We start from the raw sequence: 23,743 nt of genomic DNA, 5'->3' as shown, positions 1-23,743 counted from the left end.
GGGGGATGGGTTAGCCTGGTGATGGGTATTAAAGAGGGCACGTTCTGCATGGAGCACTGGGCGTTATACGCAAACAATGAATCAAGGAACACTACATCAAAAACTAATGATGTAATGTATGGTGATTAACATAACATAATAATAAAAAAAAAGGAGAGAGAGAGACATGTTATTATGTACTAATATATATAAAGTATGTTATTAAGTGAAAAAGAGAAAGGGCACTAATGTTCGAAGAAAAACTAAAAAGTCAGGAGGAAAGAAGACTTAATATTCATAGTATACTCCTGTGTAGTTTTAATGTTTTACCTTGTGCATAATTGTTGTGTTTATAGGTAAAAATTCAGTCGATATTAACTAATTTCAAAATATATTACCCAAAATAGCTGTTTTTAGTTTAATGATAAGTAATAAAAGATAGTTTTATGAGAACCAATCCAACTCTCCAGATGTAGCACTATTTGGGGAAATGGTAGATTTTCATTAATGACCCCAATTCTTCACTCCTCCTTATATCCATGCCCTTTGTCTTTCTTAGGTAACCTGTTCAGGGATCTTTCACTGTGGGTGGGACATAATTTCCCATTCCTGACATCCATGTGACTTGCTTTGACCAATACAATGACAGTGAAGGAATGGGTGTAAGCTCCAAGCTTGGGCTTTAAGATACTCTCTGTTTCAGTTTGTTCCTTGTGCTTCTGCTCTCTTCATGAAAAAGACATGCCCAGGCTTACCCACTGGCCCCAGGAGGGGAATGAAAGACAAATGGAGCAGATCTATTCCAGCTAAGACTGCTTAAAGGTCAGCTTAGCGCAGAGCCTCCAGATGACCCACAGACACATGAGCAAGCCTAGCTAAGATCAGCCAAGCCCAGCCTCGTGACCTGTGAGCTCTAATAATGAATGACTGCTGTTCTAAATGTTCTAAATATTCTAAGTTATGGTGGTTTGTTACACAACGATTTCTAACCGATAGGGCTGGTGTCAAGGCATTTTAAATATTACCCTGGGTGATGTATGGTGAGACCAGAAGCAAATTAAGAGAGAGAAAGTTGAAAGACTTTTACAATATGGTTACTCAGAGTTTCCCTGGGAGAGGACAGCCCACCACGCAGGGCCACTCAGGGAAGCACGAGGGTTGGTCAGGAGGCAGAAGGAGAAAGGGAAACTGTAGGTAAGCACCTTTACCATGGCTTCTGAGGGAAGGGACGGGCAGGGGGGATGAGCAGGTTTAGGATTGGCTAATGTGAATAATGTCTGGGGCATAGAGGCTGTCCTTGGTGGTTTGGTACCTGGCCCTGGGCGACCAGGGCAGCTGTGTGGTAGACCATGTGTGTGGTGGTCCAGGTGTAAAAACCTGATAGGGTGGGGGAGGATTTAGCTAATCAGGAAGGAGAACTCACCAGCCTCTAGCTAGGACCTCAAAACTGGATCAGGGAAGTATTTTTTAAAAACTACAATACCCAAGGTCATAGTCCCTGTGATCTTAAGGACTTTATCATACAGGATATGTGCTAAGAAGCAGTCAGAAGCAGGAATCCCAAAGGGAAAAAAAAAATCAGAAAAAGGTTGCATCAACTATTAATTATTGGGACTGAAAGTCCATTGAAGGTATTCCAGTTACTATGGCTGCAGAACAAACTACCCCAAAGCATAGTGGCTTAAAACAACATTTATTTTGCTTACAGATCTGCAGTTTATGTAGGGTTCAGTGAGATAGCTTGTCTACTCCGTTAGGCATCATCATGTAGGGCAGCTCAAAGGTTGGGAGCTGGAATTATCGGAAGGCTTGCTCACCCACGTGTCTAGTGATGGGGTGTCTCGTGTCAGCTAAGACCTAAGCCTGGGCTGTTGGTTGGAACACCCACAAATGGCTCTCCATATGGCTGCTTAAGCTTCCTTACAGTATGGTGGCTGGGCTCTAGGAGAGAGAGCCGGGAGGAAGCCGTATCACTTCTTATGACTTAGACTCGGAAGTAATAGTTTTCTTCTACTATATTCTTTTCCTTAAGGTAGTAATGAAGTCCCACTGGTTCAAGGGGAGGGGAAATGAACCATCTCTTGGCGAGGAGTGTCAAAGTGCTGGTAGAGCACGGGGACTAGAAATATTTCTGTGCCAGTTTTTGGAAAACATAATCTGCCATGGGGGTGGGTGGAGAGAGACAAGTTGAAGACGATAGAGGAGCACAGGAGAGATGAGGTGGGGGTGTTTCTTAGGTGGAAACGTGAGGAGGAGCATGAGGAAGCTCAGCTGCAAAGAGCCCAAGAGTGGAAGGGAGCAATCAGTACCCGCCCATGGTGGAAGCAAGAGTGAGCGACATGGTAGGGCAGCTAGGAGCTTTCATGTCCTGCCTGATGGTTTAGCAGGAGTTGAGGGAGTCAGAGGTACCTGATGCTTGATCAGGTCCTGGATGGGGTGCATGGCTCAGGCTGGCTGGCTGGAGAGGCAAATCTGATTGCTGCCAAGGGCATGGAGGGGGCAGCCCATAAGATCCCTCATGTTTATACTGTGCTAGCCAGGTGTGGAGCCGTGCTCGGTGAGGGGGTGAAGGAAAGGCACTCAGCCCCACCTCCTCACACCTCTGTTTCTACATCTGCACAGTGGACACTGCCTACTTTTCAAGGTCACCAGGAAGATCAAGCACAATGACAGCCGTGAGACACTTGCCAGTCACTGGGTGCTCTGCACAGAGGCCACAGCTGCTCTGCTTGGATCGCTCATGAACTTTCTCGAGGGAAAAAGAATGAAGTGTCAATTCCTTGACCAGGAATAGATTGATTCCCAGGTGGCAAAATGATCTTATGCTATTAATGCCTGGGAGCATTTAGGGGGAAGGCAACGAGTCTGATAGGGGAGATGGCCCACTTCTTGATTTGCACCTGACAGAGCTCAGAGCCTCCCACTCACAGCCGGAGGGTCTGCAGCCTGGGTTTCCCAGAGAAACCAGCTCACTGGCTGCAAGGGAAGTGCCTCTGTTTGAAGGTAAGACTGACATACAGCCCCAGATTCAGGCTGGAAGAAATCCAGGAGCCTTTCTCTTCCCCCTCTGCATGGGCCTCCCTGCATTCTCTCTACTGTCCCACGTCCATACTCAGAGGCTAGGCTCAGGATGTTCTGGCTACTCTGCGAGCCTGCCCGGCTGGCTGGGCAGGGCAGGGCAAGACAGCACAGTGGGACGGGGAACAAAGGAGGCAGCACTCGAAAATTCTGGCAGTCACAGACAAATACGCTCAAACGCACACTCTTGGCCCTGATTCTGTTTTAAGCTGTGAGCCAAAAATGTGTCTTATCCAGATGGGAAAATGTATCTAGAATAGCAATTGTCTGCACTCACCCACACACACACACACACACACACCACCACCACCACCACCACCACACCAGCCCCACCAAATTTTGGGGCTGTACATTAGGTCTGGCAAATAGTAGGTGCTCAGCTCCCGGGCCTTCCTTTCCGTTTTCCAAATTCTTCTCCCTGCGGGGCAACTCTCAGTTCACTCTGGAAGACTTCAAAGCTAGTTCAAGGACACCAAAGATACTTCTTTTTTTTTTTTTTTTTTTTTATGGTCTTCTGGTTCTTTTACTTCCTCTAAAGCATATGTCTAACTTAATTCAACAAACATTTATGGAGCACTTGCTGTGGGCCAAGTGCGTGCTTACCGCCAGGACAGGCATCCAGATGCTCTGGAGCTAGAGCTGCGCTGTCCAGTAGAACAATCTGTGGCAATGGCAATGTTTTAGACCTGTGCTGTCCACTGTGGCTACAGAGCACTTGAAAGGTGGCTGCTGTGACCGAGGAACGGAATTCTCAGTTATATTGGATTTTCGCTAATTTTAGTTTAAATCACCATATATGGTAAATGAGTGCTCTGTTAGACAGTGCAGACTAAAAGGAGGCGGGCATGTGCACAAAAGCCCTATTCCACCTCTGCTAAAATGCCGCAGTGGAGATGCAGAGACTACCTGAAAAAATAGGTGCATTTCCAAGTGGGCATTATGGAAGTCTTCCTGGAGGTGGCAGCCTGGGAGAAGAGGATTAAGGGAGGGAAAAAATTTCAACAGGTGAGTCTGGCTGAGAAAGGGACTTGTGGGAGAAACCAGCATTGGGCAAAAGTGCAGGTGCTGGAAAGTGCAGTATAAACACGGAATAGTTAGTTCCTTGGGGGCAAAGGAGGCGGGACAAGCAGGCTAGTGAGAGCCTGATCGGCAGCCCAGTATTTGGGTGCCTCAGAGCAACAGAACGATGTGGTCATCATGAGCTTTAGGAAGCAGACAATATGGCTAAGACACAAATGAGGGGAAAGCTGAGCGGTCCTTGGCGGGCGGGGGGGTGGGGGCGGGTAGGTCCACAAACCAGCGCCAGTACACGAGGGCAGGCACAGAGAGACTGAAGAAAGAGGCGGGCCACTCCAGATTGACAGGTGGCAGTTTTCACAAGCAAGGCAACTTACTTACAGGCTTGTCTTGGCGGCTGCAAGATGAGTAGATCCCACATCTGCCACCAGAATCTTAGAAGCTTATATAGAGGCCTTAAAGGGGCCCAGTCATGTATAGTGTCCAGAGGATTTCAACCACACATTGCTCCCTCAAGGCTGTATCCTTGAAAACAGCTCCCACCATGGGAAATGTGGTTGGAACGGACTTTCCAAGGACAGGGGAGGGGTGAGGAGTCTCCAATTCCCTGGGTCCAGCTTGCAGGTCGTCCTCTCCCTGACCTCCTCCAAGAGGGTGCCATGGTCCAAATGAGAGGGAACAAAGACCTGAGTTAGGACAGAGGACACAGCTGGGGGGTGGGGAAATGTGAACTTGTCCTTGGATGACACTCCTAGCACCTCCTACTTTGTCCTGCCTCCCTAACACCCAGCTACATTTCAGTCCATAAAATGGACTGTCAAGGGGCGCCTGGGGGCTCAGTCGGTTAAGCGTCTGCCTTTGGCTCAGGTCATGATCTCAGGGTCCTGGGATGGAGCCCCATGTAGGGCTCCCTGCTCAGCGGGGAGTCTGCCTCTCGCTCTCCCTCTGCCTCTCCCCCCAACTCATGTTCTCTCTCACTCACTCTGCTGTCTCTCTCAAATAAATTAAAAAAAAAATTTTTAATGGACTGTCAAAGCACATAGTAGACATCCAATAAATGTTTGCAGAAAGATGGATGAGATTGAGCAATTTCTCAAGCTGGGTGATTGATTATAAATTAGTTTTGGGGATAAAGCAGGGTTAGAGATTCATTCCATCAGCCTCCAGATAGCTACTGTGTGCCCACTAAAGGCTGCACACAGAGGCACGGGGGGTGCAACGGTGAAACAGCCCAAGTCCTACCCTCAGGGAGATCACAGTCATGTTGAAGGATGCAACCAGCTTCTTCCGGGACTCACGACTGAGGGGGAAGATGGCTGTTAATGGAAATTGAGAAATCAGGACCAAAGGGTGACCCAAGGGGACAGAGCATTTTGTTTGGGGCACTGGAGTTTAGTGTGCCAGTGAGATATCAAGTTGGAAAAGGTCAGCACGTCCTTGGAAGAGGTGTTGGGGTGGGAAGACTTGCTATGAAGCCATGAGCAAGCCAAGGAAACTGAGGCTGCAGGAGTGATGGAGATGTCCAGGCAGTAGGATCAGAAAAGACAAAGGGAAGCAGAAGACAATGCTCAGAAGACAGCCTTTAGGCCCCCTTCAGCCAGCCAGTCGTGCACACCTCACCCTCAGCATTATGGTCAACCAGATGACGTCAACCCTCGGTCCCTTCTGCTCAGCCCACACTTCCCCATCACAGGCTCTGCTCTCTGCAATTGGGCAACCGGATATCATAGATCCAACCAAAGGCATTCTGCCCCAAGTATTGCTCAGAAAAGCTGAGCCTTTACCTGCTCCTCCAGGCCAACCTGTGTCCCCTAAAGTTCATAGGTCGAGGTCCTAACACCCGCTACCTGAGAAGGTAGAGATAGGGCCTTTTTAAATGAGGTAATTAAGCTAAATGAGTTTATTAGGGTGGGCTCTCATTCAATATGACCGGCGTCCTCATGAAAAGAGGAAATTTGGACGCAGACACACAAAGAGGGAAGACCACGTGAAGACACACAGAAAAGACAGCCATTTCCAAGCCACGGAGAGAGGCCTCCGGAAAAACCAAATGGCTGGCACCTTGATCTCGGACTTGCAGCCTCCAGAACTGTGAGAAAATACATTTCTGTTGTTTTAAAACCCCTAGTCTGTGGCACTTTGTTACGGTGGCCCCGGACAGCTAATCCCCGCGGTTATCATCAGCGGGTGTGGGCCCTCTTGTCTCCTGTCAGACAGCTCCCTCCAGCTGCACAGAGCAGGTCCCCCCCCAACCCCTTTGCCGCCCCCCCACCCCGCTGCCTTCCCGCTCACCCCGTCCCCACACACACCTGCTCCTATCCCTGCAGGATGAGAAGGGGATCCGTAGACCCTTCAGATTGCAGGCTCCCACTTCATTTTTTTAACGGTCTCCTATAGAAAGGGTAGACAAAACAGTGTTTTTCCCTTGGCAGAGAATCCTTCTCAGATATATTTGTGGATCGCAGTTCACTTGAACTAAACAGCAGTGGCTTGATTCCACCTGGACACCCCCGGGCAGCCTGTGCACTTTTTTTCCCTTTAAATTAGATGCAAAGGAACAGACGGGATTAGAAATTCAACCACATGTGCCTTCTTCCTTTATGCCCCAGTCCCCCTCCACACACACAACACACACACACACATGCACGCACGCACACACAGACACATGTGTCCACACACGTGTGCACGCACGCACACGCACATGCAAGCACACAGGCAGAGATGCTATTCTTTTCTCCTAGCCAGTGTCCTGCCTACCCAAAAGCTGTGTCCTTGGGGCCCAGGCCACAGTGCCGCTCCTCGGCATAGACAGCCTGACAGCCCAGGATCTCCGGAGTCTACTTTAGTTCTAACAGGATATCTGATGCTTTAACATTTTTATTTGAAAGCCCTTGATAGGAGGAAGATTAGTGTTCTTCCAGGAAGGCACCTCAGTTACAAACCCAGATCTCCCTGAAAACTCTAAGCCAATCTGGGTTCTTAAGAGCTGAGTTTTGATGAGCCACAGGAACTGGTGATGAAGGTCAGCAATCCTACAGTCAGCAATCCTGAGGACTCGGGTGTGGTATCAGGCACACAAAGTCCAGGATGACCAACTGCCTTTCGTGCAGCTCTTCTGACATCTCAGAGCCCTAGTGGAAGGGCTAAAGTGCTTTTCCCCTCGCTCTGACCCAGAAGCTCTGAAAAAGCTTTTAAAAAGTTGAAAAAGTCACCAACCTGATCCGTAGTTCTGTTTCCTCCCTTGTGAAGTCAGGAGGATTCCGTGTAAGGGACTCTTCCCCTTCCTTGGAAGTGCCGGAGCCCTGTATTGTCCCAGGGGTCCCACTCCAAGACGAGCAACATGGCGGAAAGAATCCCTGACTCGGGGCTCACCATCATAGCTCTCACCAAGACAGTAGACTTTGTGAACAGTGACAGAAACCAGACACTGCCACCGCCTTCTGAATGTCAAATGAGCACCTGGAAGGTCAGCAGCCAAAAAAGCCAAAGGACTCCAGAAAATTGGAAACACCCTGACAACAGCTTGAAGGAAAACTGAACAGAAGAAGAAATTGAAGATGGAAGAACAGGGTTTTTATTCTTAAGAAAATTTCCACCCTTTCTGTCTCTATAGACTAACTTCTCTGTGATCCCCATGGGCTAGGGCTGGAGCAGGTGATCCTGAGGGACAGGGCTACATAGAGCTTTCAGCACTTTAGTCGCCACAGGTATGATGGGGGCAGTTGTGGGTATTCACCAAGGTAGGACTTGTGTGAGCCAGGACTGAAGTACTTATTCACTAAATGACATCTGTTGTGATTATCATTGCTTTTTGCCTGTCTCAAGCCCCACACCTCGATGGGCGTGTCTTCATAGCTCAAGAAAGATGCCAGGGAATATAGCAGGAGGATATCATCAGTCGGGAGACTTAAGAGCAAGGATGTTGCCAGGGGGTAAGAAGTTCTAGAGCCAGAAGTACTAACAGCAGGACATCCAAGGACCAGGTAATAAAGTTCAAGTTGTCGGGAATGACCTTAAAGGGTCTCTCTTATTCACAGCTGGCTGCAGATGCACTCCAGTGGAATGGAGGTCAGCTACGATGAGAAGCACATGACCGGGCTAGACCTGTGTGGGACCCCTGGGGTGTCTAGAGGAGCCTCTTTTCCTACTGGATTGTCATCACCGTGGGACATATGACAGTCTTGCTTTCTAAACACCTGAGTGGGAGAAGCATGTTCTTCTCTGACCACCTCCTTGAGCAACAAATATTTGCCTACTGTACCTCTCCATTTTGATTTCTAAAAATATCCTTACTATTTTCTGTGACCACAAATATAATCCAAATGATTTTTTAAAAATCTGGCCCTTACAGAGTACCCAGAGTCACCACCACCACCACCTCCAATTTGGAATTAAATTTTTATTGATATTTACTTGAACCATAGAGCCCCTTTTCAGCTTGAGTTTTCAGTGAGCAATTGATTTTTGCCATATTTCCATGCCAGCACATTTAGCTCTTTTTAAAAACTGAACCATATTCATGGTGTTTAGCCATACCCCTGCTGAATACTGGAATTGGCTCCAATTTTGCACTGTCCCAGATGTTCCTGTTAGTAGGAGTGCTGGTAATAAACATATAATTGACTATGATTCAGCCTTAAAAAGGAAGGAAATTCGGACACATGCTACGACATGGATGAAGCTTGAAGACATTATTCTAAGTGAAGTAAGCCAGTTGCAAAAAGACAAATGCTACCTGAATCCACTTACATGCATCACCTAGAGTAGTCAAAATTGTAGAGACAGAAAGTGGAATGATGGTTGCCAGAGGCTAAGGAGAGGGGAAATAGGGAGGTATGATTCAATGGGTTAGAGTTTCAGTTAAATTTCTGGAGATTGGTGCACAACAACGTGAAAGTAACAACACTACTGAGCTGTACACACAAAGGTTTAAGATTGGAAGTTGTATGTTAGGTATACCTTAACCATGATTAAAATACTAATAATAAATAATTTCTTAAATCCCAAAAAACAAAAAGTGGGAATGCCAAGTTCAAAGGTGATTCCAGTTTTAATTTTAATAGATATTGGCAAAGTGCCTCCAGAAGGGCTGTACCGGTCTTATTTCCACTGCAGCGTATGAGAGACCCCTTCTCCCACAGCCTCTCCGACACAGGCATTGCCAGTCTATTCTCCATCATGATTTGGTAATGGCAGATGGGGACAGAAAGAGGGCAGAAGCTCACACTCCCCTTGAAGCGTAACAAAAGAAAGTTCTTCTGTTCAGCCCATCTCGACACTTGAGGGGCCACCAAGTGAATTTGGGTTGCAGCATTCTCCAGGGTAGGTGTAGATCGCTTTGGATGCCTCCGGAAACTCCAGAGTTATTCTAGTTCTTCCCCATCCCATCCCACTCCCTAACCTTAAAATCATGACTCCAAATATCATGGACTGGCCTACATATTTTCCTGAAACAGCTGTCCCGCGGAATCACTAAAACTTGGGTTAAAAATAGCCTCAGTCTCTAAAAGAAGGTTGAGTCCCCGGAAACAAAGCCCGCTTAGAAATGTCCCCACCTCCGTAAAGGGCATATAAAAGCTGACCCAGCTCTGTCCCCAGAGCTAGTCTCTACTCGTGACCACCCCTTTCTGCCCTGGAAACAAGTCCCTGCCTGAAATCTTTTCCCATTCTTGGTCCATCTATGGAAGAAAAACAGGGAACAAGGGAGGATAATGCAATTACAAACAAGCTACAAGCTCATGTCCTTATTTCCATTTTATAAATGCCCAAATGGGCTCAGAGACTTTAAATAACATGTCTGAATTCCCACAACCAGTGAAAGAAGCCAAATTTCAATCTTACATCTCACTTCAAAGATACTGCAGTGACAATACCCTGCTTCCCTAGTGTAACCCATCCCCCCTCAAAGGTCCTATCAGGTATTCAGGTCCCATCACCACTGAGGAGGGTCAGGTGATGTGTCTTGGGCAGACAACAGAGAATTCTGAATAGGGCTAGAATTCCGCAGCACCAGGAGAAGTTTCTAGAAAACAACCCACCTAAAGAATGCCCGGTACCTTGCTGATGGCTTCTCCCTCCCCCTTAGCAAGTGGGGGAGACACATTTTCCTGGGTGGTGGGTGGGAGTGAGGATCAGCTGTCTACTTTTGTTGGCAGACCTGGTTTCTCTGCTGTGGTAAGGACTGGAAGTTTATCAGGTTAAACAGGGAAGCTTCCCGTGAGCTCCTAACCTCTGTGCTGTTATGGCGGTTGCCAGGTGGAGAGATGGCCTCTGGCTGCCCACTTGACCTTGCGCTCTCCAGTCAGGATCTTCGAAGCATATTTAGAATGACAAGATCAGACAAAGCCAGCCTCAGTTTCTTAGGAAAGATATTTGTGGCCGAAAAAAGAGCAGTTACCTGCTGCATTGGCTTACCCATCCCCTGGATCATAAACTTAAGGATGATCCCCAGGACATAGATGTCTGGCCATTACACGGTATTGATCCAGGAGGGCTTTCAAGGCATCCCAGACCCCAGATCAGCTTGCTGGAGAAGGCCAGGGATAACTGTGTGTGTGTGTGTGTGTGTGTGTGTGTGTGTGTGTGTGAGAGAGAGAGAGAGAGAGAGAGAGAGAGAGACAGGCAGACAGACAGACAGAAAGATAGAGACTGAGATGTTAGGCATTAAGATGATTAAGATGGTTATTATGGCAGGAGAATCTATGAATCCTGGATTCCTATCCTGCAAGGACACTGAAGGAGCAGATGCATGAGGAGAAATGACCGAGAGAAGTAACACGAAGCTGTGTTGTTAGCTACATACTCTGCCCCAGGCCTGCAAAAAGAGTACGTATCCACAGCTCTCTCCAGATTTTATTCCCGTAGTGAGGAGGCCCCTACTCAAATCTACCTGAGCCTCTTCCCCACCGATGTGCTGGATCCAAGGGGAAGCCAAGAGTGGCTGTTCAGGGAAGCGAGGATGAAGCTATGTAATGAGCTTGCATGTATGGTCGGAGTGCCCATACTCATGCCAGGAGACCTTTTGTGGTGTAGGCTGAAGCAAAGGGTGTGAAGAGAAGGGATGGGGGAGAGGTCTGTCTTTGTATTCTTACCCCACAAATGTTAGGGGCAGACCTGCCCTTCTGTGACAGCCAGCACAATTGGCTGCCAGTGTCTTGGGGGAACCAGAACCCAGGAGCTGAGTGATGAGAACTCTGTAACATTGGTCATAGTTACTCCCCCTGCAGGTTGCCCTGGCAACCAAGTCTTAGCTGCTGGTGAAGCCTGCATGGCCTGCCAGATGTCAAGGTCCAGAGGGGAGGTGGCTAAGACGACAAATGTTTGGTTCCAGGGATAGGTTCTAAGATTCCTCCGGGTGCTAGGGTTCAAGGATCCCCACCAGGCCAGGCAGACAGGTGGATGAAACCCATTCCTTCCAGGGGCAAACTATAGAATAGCATGGGCTCCAATAGGGAGTTCCTATTTGCCTGGCCTCAGGTAAACCCCTCCTTCACTTTACACATATTTGTGACAATCACTGTATTTTGGAGCGCTGTAAGATCTGGAGCTAATACATGCCTAATAGTACCTGACACGTAGTAGGGCCTGGTTTCAGTTATCTATTGCTGGGTAACAAACAATCCCAAGACTTAACAGCTTAAAGCCATAATGCTTTGTTAATTCCCAGTTAATTTGGGCAAGTTTCAGCTGGTGCCGTGGGTGCTAGGGTCACTCCATTGGCCTCATTGAGCAGGCCCCAGGCTGAAATGTCCAAGAAGGCTCTGTTCACATGAATGGTGCCCCTGGGCTCCTACGTGCGGCTCCTACATGTGGCCTCTCTGCCTGGCTAGCTTGGGCTTCCTCACAGCAAGGTGGCCTTGGCGCAACTGAATTCTCACATAGCAGCTGGATTATCCCAAAGAAAAGCAGAAGCTGCCAGACCTCTTAAAGGCCAGACCCAGATTAGACAATGTCACTTCTGCTGCAATCTATTGGCCAAAGCAAATCATAAGGGGAAGGAAAACTGACTCCACCTCTTGATGGGCGGGATGACACACACGTGCAAGGATAGGAAGAAATAGACAGTAGCCGTCTTTGAAATCTACCTACCAGAGCCCTCAACTCTTATTTAGCTGTCAATTTGTGACTGTTCTCTCCATATGTTCCACCCCCTTTTCCAAGGTAGTAGCTAGGACTCCTCAGTTCAGGAGTGACGCAGGGCCCAGGGGATGCCCTAACCAATAGGGACCTGCACTCACATTCATCGCAATGCAATGGGGAGGTGGGAAAACTTCAAGGATGATGGTTGAGTGGGTCATCTACAGATGCTGGACCAGATGTCCCAGGGCTCCTAGCGTCACCAAGCTCAGCTCGGAAGGAGAAAAGTCACCCATCAACTCAGACCCCCCGCCAGCTTGGAAAGAATGTGTCAGTGGTGGCCACCATGAACTGAAGGAGAGAGGGCCTTCCTCCTTTTACCCATGCCATGTAGACCTCCCAAGATTAGAGACCTCAAGGAAATAAAAGGTCCCCCAATAACGACTTGGGTTGAATTTCCCACCAAAGAGGGCTCAGAGTAGGATTTTAATTAATTTAAATAAAATGTGACATTCCTTGTACAACTGAAATTCATGTGTACTGTCCTATTGCTAGAATATGAAATCCCAGGATTACCAAAGCCATACTAAAATCAGATGGAAACACAGGAAACTCACATTCAATGTCATTCACATTCAAAAATTCAAATGAAATACCTCATACACCTACTGGGTAAAACCTGGAAGTTGCTGGGATTTTAACATGGAGTGTTTATAGCCTTGATCATTTTCCTGGGCCCTGGGAGTGATTCCTCATCCGAGCCTGGAGAATCCTTTCTGTGAGCTCCAGAGAGAGGGCAGAGTGCAAGCCTCATCCATCTCTTGGCCTCATCCCTCTCACATCCCCACAAGCCATGTGCCCATCCCGAAACACTGGATCAGCTCCCTGGGAGGAGCCCAGAAGAGCCCACGTCATGACACTAGAGAAATGAACAGCTGACGCACTCCAGCTAGGAGGAGATCTTAGGCAGAGCCAGGACCTGGAAGCACGACTATGCCTGCCTTCTGTGCGGAGAGCAGGTGTAACATTAGCTGTACATTACACTGAGCTCCATGAGCAGGGGCTCTTGCTATGGTCAGTGCTGGCCAGGATGCTCAGCAAACCTGGGGCTCATTTTGAACTACAAGTGACCACTCTGGGGAAACTGAGGCAGGCCAGCAAGGGAAAGGTGATCATGATATCTACAGCCCTGGGTTTGGAGGTAGGGGATGAAATGGGATTCAGTATGTGAACTTCAGTACTCGGGGTGAAGGGTGGGTGCATTCAGGAGAGAGTAAAGCCGGCAGCTTGGGGAGCAGTGCTGAGCTTTGTTATCCACTGGGGATGACTCTGGGCAGCTGCTTTGTCCTGTTCTTGGGGATCAGAGGCCAGGCTGCCCTGAGTGGGTGGCAGGAGAAGACACATTAATTTCCTATAGGAAGACCCCAGTGCCAGAAAGCAGGGTGAGCTGTTTCAGTGCTCAGGGGCCAGTCAGCACACTCTGTGTCCTGATACTGGGCCAGGGTGATGGGCTCCAGAAAGAATCGCTGATATTTGCTGTTGACCTCAGTGCCTGAGTCCTCCGTGGAGAATGCTGGCTGGCCTCCGAAAACCCAGTCCAGGTCTCGGCCCTGCCTCAGAACAGCTCTGTGACCAGGGGTAAGATGCATCACCTGGACCTGTTTCCCCCACCAGTGATGAGGTGGAATACTGAGGTGTCAGCACAGAGCTGTCGGCTCCCACATCAGTGTTCTTCCTTCCTTCAGTCATTTGAAGACTGAACCCGTGTCCCCAGAGAGAACTTGAGGAGAACAAGGGCTCTCGGCTAAGAACAGTCAGGCCAAAGCATGTGCATGTTGGTAGGAGCCATCTGGCCCTTTCCCTTCCCTCAGCAGGCTTCAAGGGCCCTAAACACCATTCCAAACAATGAATGCTGCCTGCAAAGAAGTGGAACTAACGTCTGAGGCAGTTAGGAAAATAGCTGATTCTTCATGATGGGATTTTGGAAGAACTATCCCTGAGAATTCACCCTCTTGACAGGAGAGATAGACATTAGCTATGTACTTGCTTGTCCAGCAGCTGGGTACATGGGGGCGGTGGGGGGGACCACAAGGCAGGCTAGGGGGCTGATCATGACAGAGCTCCAGCCTGGGGGAACCCCAGGAGAGAGTTAACACAGCAGGCCTGACTGCTCTCTTTTGAAAGGCCTGCTTACAAGGTTTCCCCTTGGCAGGTGTCTGGTAACTTGAATTTCTGGAGGGTTCCTGCCATCTCCAGAACTGATAACCATGGCTCAAAGTGCTCAAACTATTTGTACAATGTAGTTTATGCTGAACACCTGCTTTCCTTGAGACACTGTGACTTTGCTAGGTTCTAGGCAGAAGATGCCCACATGACCAGCCCCCATTAAAAACTCTGAGCACTGAGTCTCTAATAAATTTTGATTGGCAACAATTCACATGTGTTGTCACACTCTTCGGTGGGGGAACTAAGCATGTCCTGTGTGAGTCCACTTGGAGAGGACCCTCAGAAGCCTGCACCTGATATCCTCCTCCTGCCCCCCGCCCCAGAGTCGGCCCATGTGCCTTTTCCCTTTGCAGATGGTGCTTGGTATTCTTTGGCTATAATAAATCAGAGCTATGAATACAACTACATGCTGAGTCCTACGAGCCATCTAGTGAATCACCAAACCTGAGAGTAGTCTGGGGGATCTCTGACACACAGCCCCCGTCCTGGATTTCCGGGCAAGGCCTGGGACACCAAAGCCCCTGCTACTGGGAGGGCCTGTGGATTGAGGTCATCGGTGGGAATTACTGACCCTGCTGCTAAATCCCATTCCTCACTCCCAACCTCCACACCCACGCTCTAAGCCCCCCTACAATTGAGAAGGTGGATTCCTGAGAGTGGTTCTCTGTAGGAGGTTCTATCAGACAGTGTTGATATACAAGACAGCAGGCTCATCTGGCCCAGTTATGAGCCTCCTGGACCTCGAACCATAGGATCAGAGGACACTTTGTTTCCTGAGACTCAGCTGTCCTGCTCACCCAACATAAGCAAACCCTGAGATCACACAACCAAGACCGGAGGGTGCTCAAACCCGTGGCAACAACCTACGGAACCACTGGGCATCAGGGCACAAAGGGCTCTTGGACCATTCGATTCCCCCAAAGGGGAAACTGAGGCCCCACTGAGCTACATAAATGCAGCTGCCACCCCGTGCGATATGCATTTCTATCACGGCTGCTTTCCCACGTCTCCACCTCCCCCTCACAGCAAACTCCGAGCCCGCAAGGGGGTGCCGCATCTAGGCACTCAGTGATCTGATGTACCCCGGGTTACACCGCTCCGTAAGGGTGGGAGAGGATTCGACTCCGGGTCTCCTGCCCCCCGGGGCTATGTTCTCGTTGGCGGCAGTACCCAGAGGCAGCACTGACAAAACTCCTCATAGTCCACACCCCAAATGCTCAGGAGGCCCAGGCAAGGCCTCAGGAGACACCGCAACCGGCCCTGAGTCCCCGGATGTCTTCACTTCAGAAGGCACAGCAAGCTTCTGCCGGGGTCGGCATCAACCAGCTGGTCAGAGAGAACCAGTGCCCGGGTTTACCCTTTACTCTCTGAGTGGAGACTAGAAACAAATAAATGGGCGGCTCCAGGTAAGAGAAATGATTTAACTTTATAAAAATGTGATAATACAGTAAGATCTGATTGGGTTTTTTCCCTTTTGTTCTGGCAAGTTTATAAAAAAAACACCTGGAATAAAAATTAGAAACACAACCTAATAAAAATTAGAAACAAGGAAACAGAGTCATTTAGAAAGACAATAAGGAGAAAACAATAAGCAGCAAAAGCAGCAGAACACGGGGAGCAAGCTGGCTCTGCTGTGCGGACAGAGCGATGAAGGGCCCACATAACCCGAGCTTTCACAGCAGGCTGGGCAGAGGGGCAGGGGAGAGGGCAGGCAGGAGCCAGGAGTGGCATGGAGGCCTCCAGAATGGGACCACACTGATGGCCGCTGGCTCAGTGGGGCCTGGGCATGAAGCTATAATAGCGTCCTTCAATCAAGAAAATGAGACACATAGGGCCACATACAAACACTTTTTGGAATGTCTGCACCATGGCGAAGGCAGAGTTAGGACCATCTTGGAGAGGCAGGCTGGGAACCCCCCGCAACATCCCCTAGGTTGCCTCCTAGGGCAAAAGTCCTGAGGCTCCCGCCCACAGGACGCGGGGGGGGGGGGGGAAGGGGGGGGGGGAGTTCTGGACTACATTCTGAGGTAGTCTAACCATGACTTGCACAGGGAGCTGAAAATCATCCCCCAAAAAAATGGGGAGGAGGAGGGCAGAAAAGGTGCGCAGACAGAAGAAGCTACAGTACATAACAGAAGGGACCTTGCTACAAGTAGGTTCAGAGATGACCAGAGGGTGTGGCCCGGGGTCACAAGTGGCCAGCGGTGGGCCCACAGGGACCCCGGGTGCACACGGGGTTCCTGACCCTGCAGCCGCGTGAAAGGAGATGAGGGAATCCGTGGAGGGATTTCCCTGCCAGGAGCAGCGCCAACTCTGAGGTGAGGGGTGTCCCTTGCTGATGACTCACGTCACAATGGGGATGCGCCAGAGAACCTCAGAGCTTTGGGGTGAGGCATCCCAAGGTTATTTCAGCTATGACTCCTCTCATCTGAACAAGTTCTAGAGAGAACTACCACTGCTAGACTTCCAGGCGACAGAGTGATCAGGTCAAAGCCACCGGTGAGAAAAATAACAAGAACAAAAATCAAAGGTGTTGCTAGACTCCCCTACTTTTTAAAGCTAATTTACATTCCTTTTCTCTTCTGCTCCAGCACTCAGGATTCTCAGTCAGGATGGAATGTTCTGAAGGCTTAGGGGGCAGCAGCTGTGTGCACGTTAGTATTTTCTCTGTTTTCCACATTTCCGCAGACGCCTTCGAGGACGGAGCTCACCAAAATCTTCCACTTCATTTTCGTAATCATGTTCCTGAACGATACCTGTTTCAAAAACAAAAAACATGTGCTGTGATGAGCCCTGGGGGTTATACACAACTACTGAATCGTTGATCACCATATCAAAAACTAATGATGTACTATATGCTGGCTAACTGAACATCACTAAAAAAAAAGCACAAAAACAAACAAAAAACCGGAAACAAAGTACAGAATGGTGATTTCTTTTTTCACTCCACTATTAAATATAACATGCTAGTAAAACCTGATATCTCTGTAATCGTTTTAAATTAAAGGGGGGCAGAAAGCCTGAATCACAGCCCAACTGAACACCCTTCTCTAGAATTAAGTTCTTATACAAGGCTGGTTCCTCTGCTCTTATTTCAGAGACGCTTCAAATGGCAAAGACATCAAACAAAACCTAAGCTCAACCACAAACTTGAGTTGGTATACCAGTTATCTTCCTTTTGAAACAATCATAAAAATCATAGTCCCAGCAGGACACTATATTCTAAAGATTTTTTACTGCCAAAAATATGTGTGCCAAGTCCCTTCTAGTTTTTCCCAGCTCTGGGGTCTGGATTTTCCAGTAGCATCTGGATTGATTAGGAGGACCCACAGAAGAACATTCTGGGGCACATGAAATATTTGGAGTAAGAAGAAATAAGACCTAGCCAAAAGCAGGCAACAATTGGAATGGGCAAGAGGGAAGACTTCCCAGATGATAAAGAATTTGGCAAGATCACTCTGTCAGGAGAGTAACTTGACTCACTCCATATAAGCCCTTAACCCTCTATGGGAAGGCGCATGCAAGTTTCCCCAATGATTTTGTTTGCTTTGCTCACAGATGTGTTTGTTTTATATCCCCAAGCCCAAAACAATGCTGATACATACTAGACATTCAATAAATATCCACTAACTTACATGAATGGTTCACACAGGCAAGCATATTTACCAAGAGGAGGTTTTTCAATACTTTGTCTATCCTTGGGAGTCACTGTATTGAGCCTGAGCAGTGATTAGATGTCATCGATAACAGCTCATGAGAGGCCAAAGAGGTTGTCGAAAAAGCAACTAAAGTGAGCCCTCCCAGTCAGCTGGGGAAACTGGGATACTATGGCGCTAATAACGTGACTGACTGGGGCAATGCACCCAGACAGTGAGTGGCCGCTGTTGACACCACAGACAGCCCCACTTCACCTTGACCTGGGAGTCAGCGGAACCAAGAATCACGAGACCCAGAGCATTACCCTGGGATAAAGGGCTCCTTACCTTCCTCCTTTAAGTGGAGTTCTGTCTTCATCAGCCACTCCTGCGCATCCCTGACTGACGGCATCAGAATGTTGACCAACCGAACCATCACTTCCTCTGCTGCAGGAACCAAAGAACAAGGGCTCTGAGTGAGTGGGCCGCTGCAGAGACCAGACCACTCAGTACTAGAGCCAAGGCCCCCACTTCCCAAGAGCCTGTCTCTGTGTTTCCCCTGAGGGGGACAATGGGATAAGGACCCACAGCCACCTTCTGCCACCACAAACGTTATAAATTACAATTAAATACCATCACTGCATGTCTATAGAGATTGCCAATAGCAAACCTCTCAAGGAAGCTTTGTTCAACATGTCACTAAACCTTAAACTAGAGTGTCCGGATTATAGAATAAGTTTTAAATACCTAGTTTCACTAATTTTATACATAATGTGACTTCCACGCAGTGTTGCTAAGAAATAGCTAATAAGGAAGTTAGAGGAAATCTGATTCAAAGACCACATAGGAATTCTTATTGTTAGAAAGTCTCACACTGGGTATGGTTTAAGAACCCTCCTACAAGGATGACACCAGTTACGCACCTCCGGATCTTAGTCAAGGGTTCAGTACAGAGTAGGTGTTCAAGAAATGATCACTGATGAACAGATCAGAAGCTTTCCTCAAGACTGAACGCTTTCCCTATATCCTTGCCACAGAACTAGTTAGCAAGCCCTTTTCTTGTCTGTAGTGCCAGGGGAAACCATCCTGACCCAAGATAATCACAATGTTTTAACTGGAGGCGGGGTGGTTCAAAGAATGGGGTTTTGCTGTACTTTGAGAACACACGTTCCTCGCTTGTATTTCTTGGCCAACGCCAAGTTCTGTCATCTCCAGGACAGACCTCACCACAAAAGGACTTGACTCTGACATGTGTTCTTAAAGCCTGGGTTCTAACACCACCTGGGCCCCAATTTCTGAGGACCCCTTACCGCCAGCCCAGGCCTTGCGCCTGTAGAGGTCCTCCACCGTATCCGAAACCTTCTTGATGTTCTCCTGGACCTTCCTCTGCAGCATGTGGCTGTGCTCTTTGGAGCCCAGGTGACTGCGGATCCACAAGCTCTGCTCAATTTTCTGTACCACCAGCTTGCCTTCATCAATGGCCGGGTCCACGTTCTCACGGAAAAATTCCGAGTACTTCTGATAGGCCACCTGCTGCCTCTGATGACCTTCTAGGAGGATGTGCTGCTCGTAAGACTCGTTATTCCTCTCCCGACCCTCTGTGTCTCCCAGCTCGACCCTGGAAATGGCCACCGCCTCTGAAGCCTCTCCCTCAAATGCCTTCCCGGGGCTGAAATAGTTGTCAGGACCTCGGGTGAACTTCACCCCACACAGGTCGCACTGGGTCCTGTCGACGTCGGCCTTCTTGAAGTTCCCGGCCCCGGGCTCCCTGGTCTCCTCCCGGAAGCACTCTGTCTGCACACTCACCCTTCTCCTCCAGCTGATGCACAGGGATACCACCAGGCAAGTCCTTCTCAGCTTCCGCTGGATGGAAGCCTTCCGCTGCTTCTGGGAAAGGATAGCAGCCAGGAGGTGGTCCCGGTCTTCCAAGGCCAGCTCATCTGTCTCGTCCTGACCAAACTCGCACTCTGGCTCAGCAGAGTAGTCCACGGAGTCCACACAGAGCAGGCGGCTTAGTTTCACCTCCTCATGATAGAGGCCGCGCACCACAGACCCCTTGGTGTGCACGCTGTCCCACCGCCAGTGGCAGTCCATCAGGTACTCTTCGTCCCGCTCAGAGAGCAGGTCCTGCAGCGCCTCAGCCACAGACTTCACGGTGACCGCCGTCAACACCCGCTTGACCACTTTCAGGAGCCTCTCGGGAACCTGGTCCGGCCAGTCCATGCTCATCAGCTGCAGCCTCATCTGGATCTCCTGGAAGTGGCGGTGCAGAAGAGGTTTGCAGTACGGCTGCAGGAGCTCCTTGGCATTCACCAGCATCACCAGGCACAGCACCAGGGTCCGCTCTGCCTCACCAGACACCACGTAGTCTATCTCAGCGAAGGCATCGAGCAGGACGTTGAAGTTCACATTCTCACAGCCACAGAGCACCTTGACAAGGTAGGAGAGGTGGAACCGGAAATCCTGAATGGCCCTTGTCACGTCCTTGGGTTTGTATTCCTGAATGATGCAGAACACGTCCCCGAGCTCCCTGTCCTTCTTGCTGAACAGGAACTCCCAGTAGTGCAAGAGCGCAATGTAGCTCCTGGGGAGGCACAGGATGGCATTCTTCCAGAGGCGGGCCAGAACCACCGCACAGTGGACAAACTGGAACTCCAACAGGGCCACGGTGTTCCCGATGCTGGGGATGAGCGGTTCTTTGCACCTCTTGACCAGGACATTCATGAAGCGGAAAAAGAGCCTCTTGCAGTCTTCTGGGTTCCTGTATACATAGAACTGGTCAATGCAATTCTCCAGCAGCCGGATGAAGCAAAGGTGGGTCTTCTCGGTATTGTCGTCATCCTTGTTGGGCGCCAACATGCCAAATTTTCCTTCTATTCCCTTCATCTTGCTGCCTCTCTCCCTGCCCCTTTCCTCATTTTCAGCCTCTAGAGCTTTGAGTTCCCTGTTGTAGTTGTCCTCCTCCTGGTGGAGCAGCTTTTCAAACTCCTCTGGATAGTTGGAGGAGACAAGGAAAGCCTGCATGGCGCTCAGCCACAGGTCCGTAGACTCCCGGCGGCTTCGTGCCCTTTCATTTTGAAACAAAAAATGGATGTACTCTTTCAGAACAGACCTGCAGGATCGAAAGGATTTGTAGTTTGTTTTGAGGATTTCTTTGCATGCCATGGGGTTTTCTGACAACACTCTCTGATGGAAATGCTTAGGGAAGAGGACATTCAGGAAGGATTTGCAAAGGCCATACCTATCTGTAGGCAAAATATAATCAATGTCTTCAAGTTCTTCTGCCAAGATTTTAGAGAATACTTTTTTGGCTTCCAAAAGCAACCCACTGATGGCCACCAAGTGCATTTTTGACTGAACCAAACACTTGGCCTCGCAACGCCGCAAAGGCCTGTGGAAATCTTTACAGTTTTCATCCTCACATTTCAAGCCTACAATAAACCTCATGCAGACGCCTGGGTAGGTCTTCCCAAGCAGGCTCTGTGTGATCTGACACAGCCTACTGAAAAGGTGTTTGTTGAGGGCTAATTTCACTTGGTCAATCATTATCAAGAAATAGTCTTTTGTTTTCTTCTCTTTCAAGTTCAAATCCAGGTCAAAAATTATTTTTAATATGGGTCCAGGGTCATTCTGAGCTATCTGGCAATACTTGGCATCCACCTGAGAAATTCCAAAAAACTCAAAGCAAGACTTGACCATCTCCTTCTCCGCATTGTTGGTCACTCTTTTGAGGGCCCTGACCAGATGGAGGAGGACTTCCAGACCCCCCGGAGCCAGGGCCAGGACCTTCTCAGGCTCGGCCTCACAATGGCTGGCAGCTTCATAGAGCGCCTCCACCACTCCAGCTGAGTGATTGAGTGTGTTAAACTTGAAGAAGGCGTCCTTGAGCTTTTGAAAGTCTCTCAGGATCACCCCCTGGAGGAAATGGGCCTCAGCGATGCCAGACAACTGATTGGTTTGAGAGCAGAGGTCAAGGGCTTCTCTCAGAATGGCCTTGGTGTGCTCTACATCTGAATCCCTGGCTACATTGAGGCGGGCAGCCCCCAGCAGACACGAGGCCTGGAAGTCCTTGTCGGCAGTGAGCCTGGCGGCCTCCAACAGACAGCCATGTTGCTTCATCAGCAAGGCAGCCTCTTCTCGCCGACCTTCCCTGTTCAGCAGTTCTGCAGCTTCTGCAAGCCGTCTGCGAGACTTCAGGAACACCAGCTGGTCTTCTATGTCTAGCTTCGAGAGGACAGTCATCATCTCCTTGATCTTATTTGCACTCAGGTACTTTGCTGCCGCTTCCAGGTAAAACTGACTGGCAGAATAAGACAGCTTGGATATGGGAAGGGTCTTGGCCCTTAGCATTTCTTCGTACCTGCATCGACAGACAACACAAATGTCAACTCATTACCACCCAACAGAAAATGTTCTCCAAAATACAGCACAGAGCCCGTTAACTACAATTCCCACACGTAGATATAAATAACAAAATAGGACCTAAACCTATCCAGCATCTTTACAAATGCTTCATTTCACACGGATAAAATTAATTCTTTATTCTCCAGAGGAACCAGCATTAGTATATTTAATTAATTAAACATAATGGAGTTGCAACCTAAGCAAATGGAAGTTAGGGTTGAAAGTCAATTTGAGGGGCAACAATTATGCATAATCAAAATTATCCCTGAAAAAAAAAAAAACCCTTAAACTTTCATAAAAGCATGATAATCATTTTGGGTCTACAGCTCCATTGAGTCTGAGACAGGACTAATGAGAAAGGGTGAAGACAGAGACTGCACACATACCAGCAGGACAGTAACCTTCCTCTTATTACCCAAACTGTGATTTTTCTCTTCTCCCAGGTATGCATGTGGTTGAGTTAGAGTGAGATTAATGAGGCTCTGAATGCTCCCCTTTACTCTGCTGATCAAAGTCAGTATATCCCACACCGCAGTCCCACAGTCTTCCAGGCACTGGAACAATCCAATAAAACATGCTTGCTTTTGAACTCTCATGGGATAAAATCCATTTCATCACAACCAGAAAAGTGCCCAGGTGCCTTATGATGCCCCAGAGTTATGCTACAAACATCAGGTTTCCTAGCAGAATAGGCTTCCCATGAGGGGTGTAAATAAAGATGAAGAAAGGGAGCATACTTTACATGTGAGCACTGGCTGATGGAGTAAGGAGTAGTTTTAGCAAGTATAAAGAACTACCCACGTATTTTCTTTTCAAATTTAAAATGTCCTCAATACACTGTGAGTCAGGCCAGTTAGCAGTTGAATTCTACACCCAGTATGCATGGTGTTCAAAGGACACTCAAATAGATCTAGTGTGAGGCTCCAGTTAATACTCAGATTACTCTTAGATCTCAACTCAACACATCATTAGAAACTCTTAGTTGTATACCTCAATAAAGCTGAGAAAAAAATAATGAAAGAAAAAGATGTTTCTGGGGGAAATCCATGACTGACTATTCAAGGCTCTTCTGGAAAACTGAGGATAGAAGGTTAAATAATGAATTAAAGGTTTAAAAAAAAAAAACCTCTCAGTTGGTTTTGTCATACAAACTCACAAGGGAATTGGCCTGGTCAATTACCCCCACCACCACTGCATAGCACCCTGATAACGGGGTACCCAGTAAATATCACAGCTGGCATCCTGTTATGGACTGATAGTTTTGTCCTCTAAAATTCATACAGTCAAGCCCCAACTCCCAGTGTGGTTGTATTTGGAGATGGGATCTC

The 23,743-nt window shown here is 48.5% G+C and overlaps 1 protein-coding gene across 4 annotated transcripts in view; it reads right to left on the bottom strand.

Annotated features, from left to right (window-relative positions):
• Positions 1-16,366: 16,366 nt before the first annotated feature.
• The window catches only part of TRANK1 (tetratricopeptide repeat and ankyrin repeat containing 1), a 100,317-nt gene continuing 92,940 nt past the window's right edge, over positions 16,367-23,743 (bottom strand). For 2 of the 4 annotated variants that reach the window (XM_032409025.1, XM_032409028.1), the window contains 3 exons: positions 19,322-22,371; positions 18,360-18,458; positions 16,367-17,132 (listed from right to left, as the gene is read on the bottom strand). In XM_032409025.1, coding sequence (XP_032264916.1) covers positions 17,032-17,132; positions 18,360-18,458; positions 19,322-22,371 — 3,250 coding nt within the window. In that variant the 3' untranslated portion in view covers positions 16,367-17,031. The remainder of the gene's footprint in view (positions 17,133-18,359; positions 18,459-19,321; positions 22,372-23,743) is intronic. The other 2 variants (XM_032409026.1, XM_032409027.1) reach the window with 1 other exon arrangement.

Source organism: Phoca vitulina, unplaced genomic scaffold (genome assembly GCF_004348235.1).
Source record: "Phoca vitulina isolate PV1807 unplaced genomic scaffold, GSC_HSeal_1.0 scaffold10, whole genome shotgun sequence".
In the NCBI taxonomy this organism is placed as follows: Eukaryota; Metazoa; Chordata; class Mammalia; order Carnivora; family Phocidae; genus Phoca; species Phoca vitulina.
This window is presented reverse-complemented; position numbering and strand designations above follow the sequence as displayed.